Source organism: Prionailurus bengalensis, chromosome A2 (genome assembly GCF_016509475.1).
Source record: "Prionailurus bengalensis isolate Pbe53 chromosome A2, Fcat_Pben_1.1_paternal_pri, whole genome shotgun sequence".
In the NCBI taxonomy this organism is placed as follows: Eukaryota; Metazoa; Chordata; class Mammalia; order Carnivora; family Felidae; genus Prionailurus; species Prionailurus bengalensis.
Window position 1 is genome coordinate 144,478,325 of NC_057348.1, and position 18,800 is coordinate 144,497,124.

The window sequence follows — 18,800 nt, forward strand, 5'->3', positions numbered from 1 at the left end:
AAGGTGGGGCCAGAGTCGAGGGCCACTGGCCACCTCTCCATCTGTCCTCCAGGGTGGGCCACCCATGGCTGCGCTGCTACCCACCAACTCTCTGACTCCATTCCCCCGTAGCGCAAGCCGTGCCTCCCAGGGTCCCCGGGCTTCTGCCAACTGCGTCCGCTCCTGCCCTGGCTAGACCAAGTACCTGCAGCTCTCCCTGGCCCGTGGCTTTGATGTGCTGGCCACAGAGAGTGTGCCGAGCCACCTCCTATGGGTAGCGGGGCAGGCTGCCTGGGAGCTGGCGTTGTTGGGGGGGACTGGGACGCTGGCCGGCTGCCTGCCGGTGGTGCACGCCCTCTCCCCGCGTGGCTAAACCCCCGTGCAGATGCTGCGACCCGTGAGCCAGGACCTGGGGCGCCGGAGCAGCGTGGCCTGGTGCCTGCGTGACCACATCTTCCATAGCCTGGTGGCAGCCAGCCTGGACTACATGGATAGGCGAGTGTGCCTGGGTGAGGGTGAGGGGGTGCCTGGGCCACCCGCACCAGGCGGGACCAAGCGGACACGTTCTGCTGACCCTGGGGTCTGTGACCTGCAGCTGTCCCAAACGTGGCTCTGGACTGCCTCTGAATGCCCATCTGATGTGGCCTTCCTACCCAGAGCGACGGTCCTTTTGTCCCAGCCGGGGCCTCCCCTACCGTGGCCGAATCATACAACCCAGAGTGAGCGTGTTGTCCGGGGCCAGCCCGGCGCGCGTTCGTCTCCGGCCTCCATTCCTTTGGGGAGCGTGAGGGCAAGTAGGACGCGGGAAGCCGGATTTACTGGGCGCCGCAACCTTCTGTGCACTTCTCGCATCATCCCTGCAGCGCGGGCAAGAGGTAGACGCTGTGCTGTGTCATCTGAAACTCTTCTTTGGCAAGTCTCAGAAATCGCGTGATTGGATTCCCAGAGTTCCTCAACAGTGATTCGCTAACTTGGGTCTTGTCAGAATCACCGGGGCCCAGAGGCCCAGAAAGCATCCTGCTTCAGTGAGCCTGGGCTCGTTTTAGTTTTCGTTCCCCGGGGGATTCTGACACACACCGAATTGAAGGACCATTGTGCTTGAACGTCCTCTAGAAGAGCCAAATTAAGGCTAACATACCTCCAGTAATGCAAAGGTCATCATTACAAGGTAACCCATTGTATTGGTGAGCTCTAATGGACCCCTTAGGTCTAGCTCAAAAGGAAAATGCTCCCCTTGAACCACTCACACCCTTGATGCTGAGCGGCTCTGTATTTCTCCAAAAACCCTTGGATCTTATCCATCTCCGTTGCCGGTCAAGCTGATTGTTGTACGGTTTTTGTAAAGCAATGTGCGAGACAAGCTATGAAACACGGCCTCGTTGTGGTCCATCCCTTCTCGGTTTTTACCGTCCCCTGGTATCCGTGCATCCTTCTCCCACCGAGCTGTGTCACCTCGGACTCGGAGGTGCTCACTGAGGCCACAGACGCCAGGGTGCAAGGCCTCCAGGGACGCTGAATGACCCAGTCACTTTGCAACAGCCCCTGGAGCAGTCACTGAACTAGCTCTGAACCTACCCAACGGTCCTGCCCTCCAGGTCTTTCCTTCTCATCCCTGAAGGTGCCACAGAACTGGAAAATGCCACAGTGGAAGGCTGGCCCCAGCCCAAGGGGCTCTTTCAGGAAGGGCCTGGGAGAGGGTAGGTACTGGCATGGCATACCAAGAGTAGCCTGAGGCAAGCCTCCCACCCCCAGCAGTCACGGGGATGTTTCTGGCTGTTCTCCACCCACAAACTAGCGCCTCCTACAGCCTTTGCTCATTCCTGCCACTGGAGCATTCAGGCCATCTTCTTTGCTCCTGCTCCTGAGTGATGTCTGCACCTTGGTGGCACAGCTGTGTGCCCAATGACCAGCCATAACAACAGAGGCAGAGGAAGGCAATGTGAATGTCCCAGGACCCCCAACCCTAGGGATATTCAGCAGCCCGTGTGTCCCTGCTGTCCCCATCAAGAGGGGGTTGAGGCTAGGACACGGGTCCTGAGCAGCAGACGAACAAGTGGGAGCTAACCCACTCTACCTGGTACCCACATGTGTGTCTCAGCTGGTGACACTGCAGGCCCTGGGCTCAGCGGTCAGGGCCACGGCCGTGCTCTACTTCTTCCCGTGTCCAGGCTGCACCGTCCGGCATCACCAGGCGGTAGTGGGTACTTTCGGGCAGCCACAGCGAGGCTCCCGATGCCTGTCTTCTACAACCACGACCACCCCTCTGCCACGCTGCCTGTGTGGGCTGCTGTCCACGGGTAGCAGTGAGCGTGCCGGTGTAGGCACAGGCCTGGGAGACCTCCCGTCACGCGGCCCACCTGCGCCAGTACCCCCTGGAGCACCGCCAACGCCCTCCTCACCTTCCTGGGGAGGCTGGGCCTGGTGCCCCTGCTCCCTCCCCGGCCCAGCTCTGATGGGGGCTCTGGGCTGCAGCTCACCACCAGGATAGGGGCCAACTGCCCAGTGGACGAGGGGCAGAAACAGGATGGCAGAGGTATTGAGACCTCTTGATTTATTCAGGTTATTTAATATACAATGACGCAACTGTGACCCCAAAGTGTGCAAAGTTAAAGCCTCCGACTGCAGCTGAGAGGAGAGGGCAGGAACGGTACACCTGGGGATGGCGGGGAGCCAGGAATGACGGGCAGCCTCCTCCCCAGGGCCAGGAACAGGGGGAGTGGCCTGAGGAGCAGGGCCTGGGGAGCCTAGGGCCAGGGGAAGGGGGCAGAGACCTCCCTCTGGCCTAGGTCAGGAGCCCAGAAGTGCCACATGGCTGAGCGGGCAGCAGCCCAGGAAGGGGCCAGAGGCAGGGCCAGGAGAGCACCATTTCTGGGGTGGGGAGTGGGGAGGGAGGTGCCCTACAGAAGCCAGGAGGGGCCACCTGCCCCAGGGGTGGGAGCCAGGCCGGAGCAGGCTGCAGCGAGAAAGACCTGAGGCAGGCACAGGGCCTGAGAGCCCAGGCTGGCTAGGCTCAGGGGGACTGGAGGAGGGGGGGGGGGGGGGGGGTCCGGGGGGCCCCCAGGGCATCCGAGCCCCAGGAACAGTCCTGACTCTGCAGGGGAGGGCCAGGAGGGGCCGCAGACCCTCAGGGGCTCCCCTCCTCTCTCCCTGGAAAGGAGCTGGGGAATCCGTAGTGCAAATCTATGGACCACTCAGTTATGGAGGGAGGCTGTGCTCAAAGGGGCATCCTGGGGTGCACCCCCTCCACTGCCCCGGCTTCCAACACCGTCCTCAGTACAGCCGCTTCTCGTAACTGTGGGGACAAGGCAAGAAGGGAGCCAAGAGTGGGTGTCTGGACCCTGCCCTCTTCCCAGATTCCCTTGCCATTAGGCCTTGGGCTGCCAGGGTGGCCCCACATGGGGGGGCCGGAGGGGGAAAGAGCAGGCCCTGTGCCTCTGTCTTCCCCAGGCCAAGGCTCCTCAAAGAACCATGCCAGGTCCAGAGACAGCCATGCTCCTTCTGGCCACAGCTACAGCTGAGTAGACTGTCCTCAATGCTGGGGGTGGAGACAGAGCTCAAGAAGGCACAGCCCAGTCTCCTGGAGCAAGCTCAGAGCAAGCCGAACCTCTGCTGCCCGTGTCTCTGCCCCACCCCTGCACACACCGTGGCCTAGGCCCCTTGCGGCCATTGGGTCCAATCCAAGACGGGGAAGCCTCAGGCCTGCGGTCAGGGACATCTCTCTGCACCTCCGCCGGAGGAGGGGCTACTGTCGGCTGCCCCCAGCACGGTGCTAGCCCTAGGGTCCCTGTCCCACGATTACACCCCAGTGCCCCCCTCAACCCAGTGCCCCCCACCCCGAGCCCAGGTCCCACCCACACTGCCCCTGCTCTACTCTACACTTGGCCCCGGGCAGCGCGGTTACTTACACGGCAGAAAGGTATAGCTACGGGAGGATGGGGCAGAAAGAGACACAGGTTAGATGCCCGCCTATGCCTGGGGGGCCAGGCCCTCTCGACCAGGGCGGGGATGCATGCCTGCAACTTGCTGCCAACTAGCACTGCTCCCACCCACGGTGGCCCCGGCACCGGCCCTGGCATCTGTCTCTCTGCCCTTCCCGCCAGAGGGCTCGTGCCCCCAGCCTGCTCGATGCTGCCACCAGCAAGAGCCCAGCACCACCAGCCCCTGCCACCAGCCACCAAGCTTCTGAGCAAGCAAGGGACTGGGAGCCCAGGAGGGGCTAGCAGCCGCGTCTCCCATGCCCTGCTCGGGGAGATGCCCGAGGGGAGGGGAGGGGCCTTGTCCGCATAGGGGCTAAAGGACAGGGTTCAAGGGTGGGCTAGGCCCTGCAGGACAGGGTGATGGGGTCATCCTGCAGCAGCATCCATCCCTGGAGCAGATGGCCCACGGGATCCCTGAAACCTCAGCTTGGCCTCTGAACCACGGCCCCACCTGCCCGACCCAGGGCCAGCCAGATGGGGCATGGAGGCCACCACACTTACGAGTGCAGGCCATGGACGCCACCCTCGATCTGAGCCGACATGGTCCGCTTCTCAAACTTGAGCTCCCCTGAATACATCATGGACCTGAGGGCGGGTAGGTGGAGCAGGTCAGGGACACCACAGGAAGAAAGAGAGAGGAAGCAGGGAGGAGCCAGGAGCCTCCCAGGTGTCCCCCCACCAGTGCCCCGTCCCGCCCACTCCAAGTCCCACTCACCGCAGGACTGACAGGCTACGGGCACCGATATCCTGGCAGCCGTGCTGGATACCTGCTATGAGGTAGGGCACGAACTTCTGAATGGAGCCTTTGTCCTGGATGGAGCCTGAGACCCCCTGTGCGATCTTCACCTTGTCCCCCTCACTGCATGGAGGGCGAAGAGACTGAGCCAAGCCGCCCACTATTCAGGGGAGCCCACCCCCCCTCTCGAGGGTACCAACAGAGGGGATGCCACCCAGAAGTCCCCCCCCCACCCCGAAAGCAGCCACTCCCCGGCTGCCGTGTAGAAGAGCCTGCGTTCTGAGTCAGATGGCCCGGGGGCAACCCCACGTCCGCTGCCTGTACCCTGTGCCTCGGTTTCCAGAACTATAATAGGGGGGACTGGGCACCGTCTTGGGAAGTCAAAGGCGGTGGTGGAGGCTGAAGGGTTACGGGCCGATCTGCCTGGGGGCAGGGTTCAGAAGCAGGGCACCTGAAGTATCGTTTCTGGCTGCTGCTGCTCTTCTCCATGGCATCCAATGAGCCCATGCCCCGGTATTTCTTGAGCCTCACCCCATCCGAGAAGAAGTACTCGCCAGGGGCCTCCGTGGTGGCGGCGAGCAGGGAGCCCATCATCACTGTGGTGGTCGAGGGTTAGTGCCTCTGGCCCCATAGATCTCCTACTGCCCTCGCCCGGCTCCCGGCCCCCCACCAGCCCGCCCAATCCCCAGCAGACCCCCTCACCTGTGGAGGCTCCAAGGGCCAGGGCTTTGACCACATGACCCACGGTCTGGATGCCACCATCAGCGATGACCGGCACCCCAAAGCGCCGGGCATACTCGGCCACCTTGTACACAGCAGTGCCCTGGGGCCGACCGCAGGCCATCACTGCGGGAGGGTACACAAGTCAGAGGTGCCAGCGGCAACACAGGAGCCAGGGGTGGGCCCCTTTCTCCTTGTGCCCGACCTCTGGGAAAAGGGACAGGGCTGGATGGTATGTCTGAGGCACAAGACGGGTGGCAGCAAATAACACACGGTGACTGTCACTCCAGGGACCCCTCCACCCATCACAGCACTGTGCGGGATTCTGAGGGGGGTGTGCCAGTACTGGCCTTCCGAGTATAGCGCCCCCACCCCAGACTGGTGCGTCCCCAGCATCAACCTCTCTCATTTGCAAAGCCTGATACCAGGGTTGGGTGCTCACAGCCTCCTTGGGGATACTGGGTTGCATTTCTTTGAGTTTAGTTGTCCAAAGCCTTCAACTACAAGGTTTTGCGTGGGAATTCTAAGGAACTAGCACTTTTTGAGGGCTGGAGATAGAGAAGAGGCCTTCTCTCCAAGTTCCCGTTGTTTGTCTTGACCCTGTTGCATCCCGAGATTTAGAACAGTGCCTGACACATAGTAGGTGCTCAATTAATATTTAAGTTACTGAGGAAAGGCCCACGTTTTACCACAGCGGTCAGCTAAGGCGAAGGGTAGAAGCTTAAAAGCAGAGGCCCTAAAGACCAAATGGGCCACTCAGTGTTCTAGAGAAATGACTCTCACTACAGGGGCCGGATACATCCCCTCAGGTCAAGCCAGGACCCACAAGTCAGACACCAGGCTCCAGGGAGCACCGCTCAACCACACAGGGACACGCGTCAGGGTCTCACACTGCCCCACTTCATGCTCAGGAGCGCACCCCACAGAAGGGCTTTGTGACTGAATGGATCCTCCTCTCCCACTGTTGCCACGTGGCCATAAGGGCGTGTATGTCCTTTCACAGGCAGGGACGTGCTGTCTCCATGCCTTAAGCATCTGCCCGTCACAAAGCTGGTCCAAACTCTGAGCTGGCTTCCAACAAGCACCTCAGAGAAGTATTCACATCAGCCTCGGACCTCCAGATCGGGCCTTCCTGACCAGAATCTGAGAAGCAGGCCGGCACACACCCGAAACTCGTAGCAACCTTATCTTCCACCAGCCTCCCCCGAGTCAGTGGGCCGGACGGGCAGAGTCCGAGCCCAGGTCAGCCCCGAACCCACCATCCCGGGAAGGGGCCGGGCGCAGCAGGCATTTACCGCGCATCTGTGCGACGAGAGGGGGCCCCCAGCGCCGGTGGAGGGCCAGTGGGGTGTTCTGATTGGCATCACTCTCCTGACACCTACCTTCTTGGGTGATGCAGATGGAGCCACAGCCCATCCCCACACGCAGCCCGTCCACACCAGCATCGATCAAGTTCTTGGCCTGAGCTGCTGTCACCACTGGGGGTGGAGGGGACGGTTTGGAGGAGCGGGGAAAAGAGGAACAGTGTGAGGATGGGATGCCCCTGGCTTGCCCTGGGGCTGCCTGGGACCCCAGTCTAGCCCCCCAACCCAGAGTGACCACGCCCATTCATTCAGCCCCCTGTGCCCGTGCAGGAGCGACGCCGTCACCTAGGGATGCTGAAGGCCAGAGAAGTTACACAGCGAGGGGGCAAGGGCTGGGGGCTGACAGGGGACCCTGCACTCACCATTCCCCCCAATCACCTGGAGCTGGGGGTACTTCTGCTTGATGTAGTGCACCATGGCGATCTGATACACAGAGTTCCCTTGGGAGGAGTCCTGTGAGAGGGGGGACGGGAAAGCTTAGGCTTCGATGGCTAATAGTCCTCACGGGGGGAGGCGGGGATCACGAATGAAAAACTCCTGAAATTGTATGAAAAATGTCATGAGAAAGCTCTTCCCCTGCCCCCACCGGGGAAAACACTTGACGACTCTCAGCAGACTGAGTCTCAAAGAGGCCTGCTTTCCCCAAAAGGTTGAGCACCACTGGTTCATAGGCTCAGAGCAAGGCCCCATCGTACCCACCGTGTGGACTGGTCCTCACGGCAAGGGGATGTTGCCTGGGGCTACATCCCGTTCCCACCACTCACTACCAGACGAAATTACTGAATTTCTTCAACCCTGGCTTCTTCGTCTGACAACGAGACCTGGTATCGTACCTCAGGGAGCTGTTGTAAGGTTAAATGAGTTCATCTACATAAAGGTCTTGCAGGATCTGGCAAGCGGGAGGCTCTCGAAGAACGTGAGCTAGAAGTATTAGGGTCAGCTTACGAGCGCAGGGGGCCCTCAGAGGGGACTAACAGTTCGTTCTGAGCCGTCGGAGTACCAGTGACCCTCCTAGTTCCGATTCCAAGCTCAGGGGCAAACCTGAGTCTTCGTAAGCTTCTACTCTACGAAACCACCCTGCTCCAGGGCAGTGCCCGTACCAGCACAATGACGTCGGCGCCTGCCTGGGTGAGCAGGTCCAAGCGGTACTTGTCATCCTCACGGGTGCCCACGGCCGCCCCGCACAGCAGCTGCTTGTGGGAATCCTTGGAGGCCAGAGGGTAATCCCTGTTCTTCTTCAGGTCAGTGCGGGCAATGATGGCCACGAGCTCATCACGATCATTGACAATGGGCAGCTTCCCTAGCGAGGAATGCAGAGGTTAGGTGAAGGAGCAGGCCTCTCAGGGCGGGGGTGGGAGTAGGGGACAGTGAGGTCAAAACAGACCAGGCTGGAGATCCCACTGAAGTATCCAAACCAGCCACTAGGGGACAGCCCCCGCCCAGGAAATGCTCCTAGGGACCTGGACCTCTTCCCAAGGAACAGGAAGCAAAGAGACCTCGCGGCCAAGTAGGTGCCAGAGCTCTTCCTGCCCTGTGGCCTAACCAGGCTGGGTGGGTGGCCCCTGAGCACTGGCAGCCTTTCACCTGCTAGGCCACAGGCCACAGTGGTCGAAAACTCCTAACCAGGGCACAAATGTGAGGCTGTCCTGCAAGGAGGAACATGTGCCCTCCCCAATACCGCCCCTGAGAAACAATCCACTAGGAGCCACGGAAGCATTTCCCAGTGTCTCCCACGGGGACCTGATGAATATTATGTCAGCAGCCCCAATGTCAAATACATTTAATTACAGGACTTCTCAGGGCCTTCAATAAGCTGACACACAATTTCTTATGGAATAAGGGGGTTAGAAAGCAGCATGTTTCAGACTTTTTTTGTGTGCGTGACGAGCATTTCACAGGACTGGCTATTTGGGGAGACATACTGTGGAGATGCTGAATAAGGACGTCAGGATTCGTGCTCCAGGCTGGGATTGTCTGAACCTTCCCAAGGCCCAGCCTGGTTGCTGGGACAACCTGCAAAGCTCTAAGGAGACAGGGGGCCTGGGGTACAGGGAGCAAGTCTGGGGGGTCTTGAGCTTTCCGCTTACTCCCAGGTACCTTTCTTGCTGCGTTGCAGGATCTCATTTGCCTCTTTCAATGTCACACCCGCCGGAGCCACCACCAGCTCATTCCGCGTAGTCATCACCTGTGGAGCCAGGAACATTTGCCTGCGGGTTGGCAGGTGAGAGAGAAGGGAGCCAGGCCTCCCTCTGGTCCCTGGTCACAGGAACCAGCGTGAGGCCCCGAGATGTCAGCCATGCCCCAGCCACACTCCTCCCTGCCATGGAGGTACCTCACTAAGGAGGGTGGTGTGGTCCTTCTCGGCAAGAAAGTCAATGTCTCGGGAGGTTACGATGCCCACCAGCTTGCTGCCCATGGTGCCTGTCTCAGTGATAGGGATGCCCGAAAAGCCATGCCGGATCTTGGCCTCCAACACGTCGCCCACAGTGTGTGAGGGGCTTAGCACTACGGGGTCTGTGATGAATCCCTGTTCAAATTTCTGTGGGTAAAGACAGGGGAAGGAAAAGGCTAGAAGTCGTCGAGGTGGTACACAGCCACACCACAGAGAAGCCAGGGCCCTTAATGGGGAGAGAGGGTGGTGGGAAGGTGAGGGCTGGGCCCCGTGTCCCCACCGTGGAGACGAGCAGACAAGACCCCACGGCCGTCGGCCAGGGGATGCACCAGCCTGCAGGGCTGGCGTGGGAGGGTAGGAGGATCTCTACGGAGGCGGCGGCCAGGTCGCATCTTCTTTCTGGGGACAGGCCTGGTACTTGCCTTGACCTTCCGCACCTCATTGGCCTGGAACTCCGGGGTGCAGTTGTGGTGAATGAAACCAATACCGCCCATCAGCTGGGGGTGGAAGGGAAGCATGATCAGAGCCAGGGGCCCACACTCTCACGCTGCAAACCTCCCTTCTGAATCCAGCCCACCCTGTTCGGTTCCCCAACCCTGGGTCCCCACCCAGGTGTCTGACTCACAGCCATCGCAATGGCCATGTCAGCTTCGGTCACAGTGTCCATTGGGGAGGAGATCAGCGGTGTCTTCAGGGTGATCTTCCGAGTCAGGGCTGAAGTCAGGTCCTGAGAATAGAGGCAGGGTCTAGGTGAAGAGTTTTACCATTCACTCAACAAACATTTATTGAGCCCCTATGGGCACCCAGCACCAGGACAGGCCTGCAGCTATAGAACTGAACAAGGCAGGTGAGGTCCCTGCTATCCCTCCTGGAGGTTACATTCTACTTGGAAAGAAAGGTGACAAACACGAAAAACACATAGGAGATTATCTCAGTCAGGATAAAGGCTCCAAAGAAAGACAACAAAGAAAAGTGGCCACCGGAAGAAGGATGTGGTGGTCAAAGCCTCTTTCTTGGGATGTGAAAGTGAGAACCAATCAAAGTCAAAGTCTGAGGGGCTGTCGTTGCAGGCAGAGGGAGCTGTGTGTGACACCTGCCTCTGGTTCCAAGTCTTTCTGAGGTGTATTTAAGAAAGAAAAAGGCTAGTGCGGTAGGGAGAAAAGGGAGGGGCGGGAGCTAAGGGGTGAGGATGTGTCGCCTTGAAGGCCACAGAGCGGAGCTTAGATTTGACTCCGAGATGAGAAGCCACTGGGGGGGCGGTTAGGGTCTCAGGCAGAAGAGAGACACGATCTGATTTATGTTTTAAAGAGGTCACTCAAGGCTCCAATGTGGAGAATGGACTCTACGTGACGAGGCCTGAGGCAGGGAGGCCACCGAGAAGGCCGCTGGACAGGGCCAGGTGGGGCCAGGACAGGGCCAGGAGGAGAAGGCACGGGAAGTCTATCAGGCATCCAGGAAAGTAAGTGACTAAGGGTCTGCCACTCGGAGAGAGGTCAGGGCTGCAAATACACATTTGGGAAGAATCTGCCTCTGAGATTCAGGCCAACAGCTTGTGGATCCTAGCCCCCAATGCACTCACAGACTTTGGCATAGAATTTTTGGAGATCCATAGGCCCTTGAAGCCCATCCACAGATCCTGGTTCAGAACCATGGCCCTGCAGTCTAGAAAACTCCCCCGTCTCCTCCTTCCCCCACTGTACCACAGGGCAAGAGCCACAGCCTTCCTGACACAGGCCGTAGGATGGGGACATCCTGAATGGCCAGTGGGGGGACTTTTCCATCCCTTTCTTCCTCGCACCCCACTCAGGTCTGGCACAAAGCCAGAGAGCTTGGTAAACTTTGTTAAACTGAACAGCTGAACCAAGACTTCCCGGATGCTGTCAAAAAAGACATATCCAGAATAGCCCGAATTTCCCCCTAAAAATCTGTCTGCGTCAGCCCTGGCAAGCAGGCTGGACATGAGTTTCCCCAACATAAAAGCAATCCAGGTACACTCAGGCCCTTTGGCCTTTCATGAGAATCAGACCTAAATAAATGTCGGTAACAGCAACAAAGGAAACTATTTTCTCAATGTGCACAAGTTCATCACAGAATAAGCTAACTTTTCCATGAAATGACTTCTACTCATCAGCACTTAACCCTTGGCTTCTGTGATTTTGTCACATACTAACTGTGTAGAGGACATTGTTCATTCACTTGGCTCCTCACTCATCACTTGGCCCCTCCAATAAAGCGAGGCCCTGTGTTTCCTTGTATTTGTCCAAAATCTAACTCTTTCAAATCCTCTCGCCAATTCCTGTGCATTATGGATCCACAAACAAGTCTGTCTGCCTCATCCAAAGTCGCCATAATTTTACTGGCTTCTGTCATGTCCTTGCTCAGCATTTCAGACAAAATCCAATCCTTCCTGTCTAAGGTAATAAGGCCGCCACACCCACGCCCATCTTCTTTCGGGCCTTTTGGAACCTCACCGCGGGCGCTGTCAGGGACAGCCCTCCCGCTCTGTGCCTGGCCCACCACTCAGCGTACCCCTGAATCCCCACACCTGCCTCTGCCCCATTAGACATAACCCACTGCACTGTGCCAGTTTCTCTGGCAGAAATAAAGGCTACATTCCCAAGAAAAGTCTCCCCCGCACCCTGCCCCTGAGCATGAAATCAGCCTCTTCTGCCACACACATAGTCCCTCTCCCCCAGGTCAGCAGAAGAGATACTCACCACCTCATCAGCTATGAAGTCTATGAATCCTGGGAGAATCAGGAAGTCGCTGTGAAGACAGAAAAGTGAGTGTTATTGGGTGGGGAGGGGTACCCGAAAGGGCCAGGGCCTGCCATGCCAGGGGAGGCAGCATGCAGGTGGGAAGAGGGGCAGAGACTGGAGCCCTCCGATCCCTGCCGTTCCCTGGTCAGGGCTGAAGCACCCTCATGCCCCCCCCCCCCACTAGTATCTTGCTGACTCCGGCCCAGAGACCCAGAGCCAAAGCCAGCAGAACGTCTGTGGACCTGGGGTGCCACCAAGGCAGTTGGCCCCAAATGTCTATTGCCCTCAGGGCTAAGAGTTCATCGAGGGGCACAGAAGTTCCTGTAATGACACACGTAGCAGATACAGGGCCTGCCCCTGAAAACTTCTCAATCTTCATAGGGGGAGACAGTAAGTAAACATAGAATGAACCCGAAAACAATTTACTGGTGCAGCATGGCATGGACACCACAGAGCACGGGACACGCTGCACAGCCCGGTGCCAGGGCTGCTGAGTCACACAGGGTTCAGAACAGTGTGGAGGGACCCCAGGGGGCTGAGCGTGAGGCAGGTTCTGACAGAGCAGGCACTCCACGCCAGTTGAACTGGAGCGACCTACAGACACGGCCCGGGATGCGGAAGGGAAGGAGGGGGCTTACAGTTGTTAGGACCAGGATGCTGGGGCCCTTTGCCAAAGTATGACAGCTGCCAACCCTAGGGTGGGCCACGGTCACAGCAAACCCCAGAAGGGGAACGCAGGCCTGCATGGGTATGGTAAGGTGCCGTGCCATAGGCCCTATGGGCTCAGTCGGCCTGAAATCACAGGGCCTTCACGGACTCACCCAAAAGCAAATGCTCCACACTTTAGGAACACTCCTAACTGGACTAAGCAAAGAAACGGCACCCCAAATGCAGGAACGAAAAGCTAGAGGGTGGACGGGAGGGGTGGGGTCTTTAAACTGCCCCAGACCTAGAGAAATTCCTAGGAATTTCCCTAGGGAGTCTTCCTAGAAGACTCCAGTGAATGATATAGCAAAGAGATACTTTCTCCTCCTCCGTCAAAGACCACCAAACGAATAAAAACCCCTAACTGCCCCTGCCCTTGGCAGCCTTTCTGTCGAGTGAAGAGGCCTCTGTGGCTCACTGAGAGGCAGGACAAGAAACGCGGGAGTCAAGGCCCCTTGACATTTTCTAAGTATTATACCCATCCCTCACCTGGCCCATGCCTTAGCCCAGGCAAGAGGAACCACTGAGGAGTGACTGGGAATCCTGGGGTCTAGGGAAATGGCCTGTCAAGCAGGAACACTTATAGGCAAAGGCAGGGACTGGCAGGAGACAGGGCAGAGATGCTTTCGGGTCGCCAGCATCCCTCGTCCTCCTGGTCCCAGGTTCTGATGCTCTTTCCTGGCATGGACACAGTCCTGCAGCCAGGAGGAGAGCTAGTGCCAGGCCCGCAGCCCGCAGGACAACTGGCCCAGAGCCCACGGAAAAGCAAACTAAGCCAGGGGCAAACAGATAGGTCGCACCCTCCTCCAAAATCCCATATGGGGTGGGCTTGGGGTGGTAGTCACATAATACTAATGTCCCCGGGGGCACTAGTGCTAACCTGTGGGTAAGCAGGGGCACAAGTGGAAGGCTGGATGGGTCCCTGGGAACAAGGAGCCATCCCAACTGCCCAGCTGGGCCTCTCCTGGAGGCAACACCCAAGCAGCTGCCGTAACTGCACTCCAGGGTCCCTTCTGCTCTCATGTGACGCTGGGAGCCAGAGGGTGTCCTGGACCAAGGTCTGGAAAAAGTCTCTCCGTAACTCCCACATCTCCAGTTCCTACACACCCCAAGTCCCCTCCACGGGGCCAAGATGCCCAAGAGAGGAGGAAGGGGGCAAGCCGGACCCGGATCTGGCCATAAACGGGGCAAAGCACCGAGGGCCCGTGATGTCGCTGTGCCACGTCCGTCTGCTCTCAGCGCGGGCCTCCTTCCTTCCCTTGCCCAGCCCCCTCACCCCCCCCCCCCTCCAGTCACTCGAATCGGGCGTCACCGAGGGGGGAACCGTGCACGTGCGGCGCCAGGGCCGGGGGATCGCGGCGCGTTGGTGAGTGCACCGGTGTGGGGCCGAGGCCCCCGGGGCTTACTTGTAGGTGAGGCCGTCGGCGTTGGCGAAGAGCTGCTGCGCGGTGAGTCCATCCTCGGGCACGTAGCCGGTGCCGCCGCTGATCAGGTAGTCCGCCATGCTGCTGGGAGACACCGCGACCCGACATAAACACCCGCGCGGGCCGCCCCGCTGCTGTTGCTGCTTTCGCTGCTGTCGCCGCCGCCGCCGCCGCCGCCGCTGCCGCTGCTGCTGACGCCGCGCCGCGGCCACGCTGCCGCCGCGGGCCAGGCGGGCCGGGGGCGGGGGCTGCGGCAGCGGCAAGGCGGGCCCGGGGCGCCGCCCTCTCCTCCCGCCCCTCCCCCCGGGAGACCGCCGCCTCCGCCCCGCACCGCACAAAGGCCCGGCGGAGCCCGGCCCAGACGCCGCCGCCGCCCGCAGTGGCACAGCGGCCCCGCGTACCGGGCGGGGGAGGGAGTGTGGATCCAGCGGGGGAGGGGACTGAACCAGGCCGGGACACGCCCCCTCCACCAGTTTTCGTCCCGCCTCCTAGGCCCCCCGCAGCGCCCCCTTTGCCTCCCCCCCCCCACCTCCACTCGCTCCCTACCTGGGTGGCCGATACCTGGCGCCCTCCCGCCCCCCCCCCACCCCGAGCCTGCTGGCTCCCCCGCAGACCTGAGTCTCTCCTTGTCCTACTCCCCACCCCCAGGGTACCTCTAACACGGTTTGCCTTTACCCAATACCAAGGGCCAGACTCTGATCAGGGCTTGGAGCCCTGAGAAACTGGTTTGGGCTCACAGCTCCCCAACACACAGGAGTTTGTGGTTGTGCCCTCCCAGCAGTGTGGGTTCCCATCTCCCCCAGCATCATTCCTAGGGGGCGGGTATTCTTAACAATGACACTCCTCGACCTTTAGGAGGCCTTGAAGCCCTCTGCCGTTGATAAGGCACTTTTCATAAATGATCACATTTACTCTACAATCCATTAACTGACAATTATTAGGTATTCCCACTTCGCAGATGCAAAACCTTCAGTTCAGAAAGCAAGGAAGGATGAGTATTGCCTCTGATTCCTGATCCAATGCCTCGGTCTGCCATCCCTATCCCCAGCTCAGAAAGTGGTGTGTATATCAGGGTTTTAAGCCCACAGAAGAAAGTTTGTTTTTATTTGGGAGCGTAGTGTGATAGGATGGTGAGGGAGGATCATAGGCCTGGCTTAGGCAAGTATGCACACAAATTAGGACAGAGGCTATGGAGGTTTTGAGGATTTCCCAAAGCAGAAGTTTGGTGGCCCTGTGGGCCCAGCAAGACCCAGATTTCTACATGGGGGCACTAAGATTTGGTAGCAAATTGATTCACATGGGGAGAGGAGGGGTGGCAGGGGGGCAGACCCTTCCCTCTGTGTGACTGGAACTGCTCACACTACTCCCTGACCAAAAGCTAGAGAGCAGACCCCCAACCCAAATGCCAGGGTACCCTCCCTCCTCCTCCTGTGGTCCCCACAGCTTACTTCTAGGTAAGGGAAGAGAAAGGCAGGGCAGGGACACAGTCCTCCCCCTGGCAAGGTGGCTGTCTGTGGTGCTCCCTCCCTCTCTCCCCAGCCCTGGGAGGCTGGATTTGTTTACCTCTCCGCAGTTTGGTGGCAGCCAGGCCCAGGGGAGGCTCCCTAGGACGCCCAGCCTCCCCCAGTGACACCCCTGGACCCTGCCAGGAAAATACAGACTGTTCCATCTGTATGCAGAGGGGAGGGGGACCTTCCCACAGAGCTAGGCCGATGAGGCCCATGAGGCTAGTGCTGGAGGAGACACACAGATTCCAGTGTCCTCTTTCCTCTTACTGTGAGGGATGAAAACATCACAGGCCCCCCTCCCCCAAGCTTCCCTGCCCACCAGTGGAGCCCTGAGGAGGGCTCCTGATGGGGATTTCTGAAGGCGCTCTGGCACTGGAAGGGAGGGAGTGGGCCTGCCAGAGTTCTCTGCTGAGTTGGGGTTGGGGCCAGCTTGCCTCTTCTGGCTTCTCAGCACTCATGGACTCAGCCTGAGGGCCCATGCCCTATGGGAGCACCTGAGGGGCACAGCACTAGGACCTCTCATTGGCCATCTGGAGGCAGAGCAGTGAGACAAGCCAGAGAAAGGACCCTAGCCATTCAAAGCTACTCTGGGGCATTTTTCTAGCTGCAGAAAGGCCATTGCAAGCGCAGAACACAGCTTCTCCTGTGGTCTCTCTAGATCTCTAAGGAACCTGCTCTGGGGCACTATGCTCTACAGCAAGGATCAGGAATGGATACGGTACTATTCAGGATTCCACCAGAGCTGGGGCCCAGGACGGCAGGTGGATTCTGCCATCTCAGATGACCTTAATGTGACATCGGCCCCAGCCCAGAACTTGGACCCAGGGGAGGAGGCTGCCAGGCTGAGTTATGGGGAGGGTCATTTTCCCAGTGATGACAGACCTTATGGTTCTACTCCCCTTCTGCTGCCTCACACCCCCTCCTGCTTTGACCTGTGTCAGGGCTCCTCATTACTCTAAGCTGCTGGGCTCAGCCCTGGGTTAGGCTGTCCTTTTCCAGAGACTGTTAATCCATCCCCGTGGCTTTCCTCCTCCCTCTTCCTGATCTTCCCCAGCTGCTTCCTCCATGGGGAGGAGACACCGAGGCAACCAGTGGGGCTTGTCAGCCTGAGGAAGGGCTTTTGGTCCCCGGAGGCTCCCCACCTAGCAGCTGTGAGGCCAGGAGGGCAGAGGAGCAGGCCTAAGCCCCTTCTTCAGGGCCGTGGGGAAACAGTGCCCAGGCTGGGAGCCTGGAGATCTCTGTCTAGGGCTGTTTGAAGGGACAAGAATTCAAAACAATTTTGAGGGAAGGGTGGACATGAGGAGAAGAGGTAACAACAACAATGTTACAGCACTGTTGAGCTGGGACAGGGGACGTGGCTTGCCCAAGTTCAAGCCAGGGAACAGTAACACCGGCCTCAAACTCAGGACCCAGGATTTCTTATCCAACCCTGTCCTCTTCCCACAGCTCTAAGCTAGTGATAGCAGATGGAGGTCTAGGCAGCAGGTTTGGAATCTCATTACACCACCTGGCTGGGGCTCAGGTTTTACACAGGTTCTTCCCAGACTGGCGGGGGCGGGGGGTGAGGGATGGCCCCTTTGTGCACAAGTACAATCTGGAGAAGGAACGCTACTTCGTGGCCCCAGCCTGAGCTCTGAAATGATACTTTTGCAATACCTGTTCTAACCAAGGCACTGCCTCCATCAAGTGCCCAAGTGCCCCAGCCTGTTCCCTCAACCTTGTCTGGCCTCTCCCTATCTATCACCCTGGACCCTGCACCCTAGAAGCTGGGTTTCCTGGATGCGGGGAAGGATAAGGCTGCCTGAACCTGAGTCAACTCTAGAGAGGCAGCCTGTGAGGGCAGGAGGGGCCAGGCTTCACCCAGCAGCCCCTTAAGCCTTTAAAAGTTCTTACATAAGCTGCCAGCCCCTGTGCCGAGCTGCAGGGCTAATTCCCCCAGACCACCCCCCCCCCCCAACCGAGCTTTCAGGTCACCTCCCCAAGCTGCTGAGCACCAACAGATGGGGCAGAGAAAGAAGTCCAAATCCTCTGGACCGGAAGGACAGTGGGATTGCCTTTCAAGCTGTGATACAATCCAGAGATTAACCACTGTCTCCTTTTCAGCCGGTCTCCCCCGGGGCCCAGCTCAACACCCCCACTCTTCCTCCAGTGACTCTTACAGACCCCAGCAGGCTAAGGGCAGGAGGGGGTCCTGAATCTTAGAAGAAACCCTGAGGTGAGCTGCACTGGCAGCCTCGTCAGACCTCAGCGAATGGTGAGGAGGGGACAAGTGTCCTCACCCGGCTCTGAGGATGCATCCATCTGGACACCTACACCTGCCAGTAAACTCTGGAGATAGCTCTGGGAGGAAACAACTAAAGGAGGAGTAAACAGTTTTGGACAGGGACTCCAACAAGCACTGTTTGAACCCCAGGAGTTGGAGCCACTTGGACCAGGTATCGTCGGGTGGTGTAGTGGAGGTCCGATACAGAGCTAAGATTTTACGGAGCGCTTTCCTGACCTGCTCCCATATGCAGCGCGGCACCGAACCCTTTGCCCTGCGCCTGCCCGCATCCCCCAACCAAAGCCAGGTGCGTGGCGTCGGAACCCGGTTTCAGGAAGTTAGGGGTTGAGGAGGTTAGAGGGCAAGGGTGCTGGGGCCTGCCCTTCCCCTCCCCGGCAGCGTCGCCCGGTTCCCGGAGCCTACGCGCCCGCCCCGGACGCGCCCCGCGCGCTCTGCCCTGGGCGTCACCTCTCGGGCTCGTAGCCGGCCTGCAGCAGACGGGCGCTGTACCGCTGCGCCGCCGTCTCATGTCCGGGGTGTTGCCGGGCTCCGGGCTCCGGAACAGCGGCGGCTCCCCCTCCCTGCAGCGGCAGCGGGAGTAGCCCCGACCCCGCTAGAGGAGCCAGCGGCCCCTCCATACGGAGGCCGCTGCTCCGGGCGGGCGGGAGCCTCTCCGCCTGGAGGCTCCCCGGGCCCCCGCTGGGGAGTGAGCACCGCCCAGGCGGGTGCCGGGGAGGGGACTGGGCCTCAGGGGGTGGGGCCTGAGAGTCGGGGGCGGTGCTTGAGTGCCGGGGGTGGGACATCTAGGGAGAGGGAGGTGCGGCCCTGGCAAGGTGTTCGGACTCAGCCTGTCTCTCCCGTCCTGGGATCAGTGAGGGGATACCGGGAGATGACCGTGGAACTGCAAAGGAACCCGCCCCCACTATCACTTTTCCCGCCGTCTGGACCGTCAAGGTTCTCCCGGCTCCTTCTA

At 59.4% G+C, this 18,800-nt stretch overlaps 1 protein-coding gene across 7 annotated transcripts; it reads right to left on the minus strand.

Moving 5' to 3' along the window:
* Window positions 1–2,513: 2,513 nt before the first annotated feature.
* Window positions 2,514–18,576, minus strand: IMPDH1 (inosine monophosphate dehydrogenase 1). 7 transcript variants are annotated; one of them, XM_043589439.1, is made up of 16 exons: window positions 18,296–18,564; window positions 14,039–14,140; window positions 11,886–11,934; window positions 9,794–9,895; window positions 9,591–9,665; window positions 9,109–9,315; window positions 8,874–8,961; window positions 7,877–8,076; window positions 7,139–7,229; window positions 6,795–6,890; window positions 5,395–5,538; window positions 5,144–5,288; window positions 4,672–4,815; window positions 4,458–4,541; window positions 3,885–3,901; window positions 2,514–3,271 (listed from the first exon to the last, which is right to left on the minus strand). In XM_043589439.1, the coding sequence occupies exons 1-16, from the start codon at window positions 18,463–18,465 to the stop codon at window positions 3,171–3,173; spliced, it is 1,815 nt and encodes a 604-aa protein (XP_043445374.1). In that variant the 5' UTR covers window positions 18,466–18,564; the 3' UTR covers window positions 2,514–3,170. The 7 variants fall into 7 exon arrangements, with proteins under 7 accessions (XP_043445374.1, XP_043445375.1, XP_043445378.1 ...); XM_043589440.1 differs by having other exon boundaries at window positions 14,039–14,137; window positions 18,296–18,544; XM_043589443.1 differs by lacking the exon at window positions 3,885–3,901 and having other exon boundaries at window positions 14,039–14,137; window positions 18,296–18,576.
* Window positions 18,577–18,800: the final 224 nt, after the last annotated feature.

What these genes read in the sequence shown, in the direction of transcription:
- IMPDH1 (XM_043589439.1), bottom strand. Translation starts at nt 18,465, where the DNA reads ATGGAGGGGCCGCTGGCTCCTCTAGCGGGGTCGGGGCTACTCCCGCTG. An exon ending in ACTTCATAGCTGATGAGGTG is followed by an intron (nt 9,896 to 11,885) that starts GTGAGTATCTCT and finishes CTCTATTCTCAG; the next exon opens with GACCTGACTTCAGCCCTGAC. An exon ending in GGCCCTTGGAGCCTCCACAG is followed by an intron (nt 5,289 to 5,394) that starts GTGAGGGGGTCT and finishes CGACCACCACAG; the next exon opens with TGATGATGGGCTCCCTGCTC.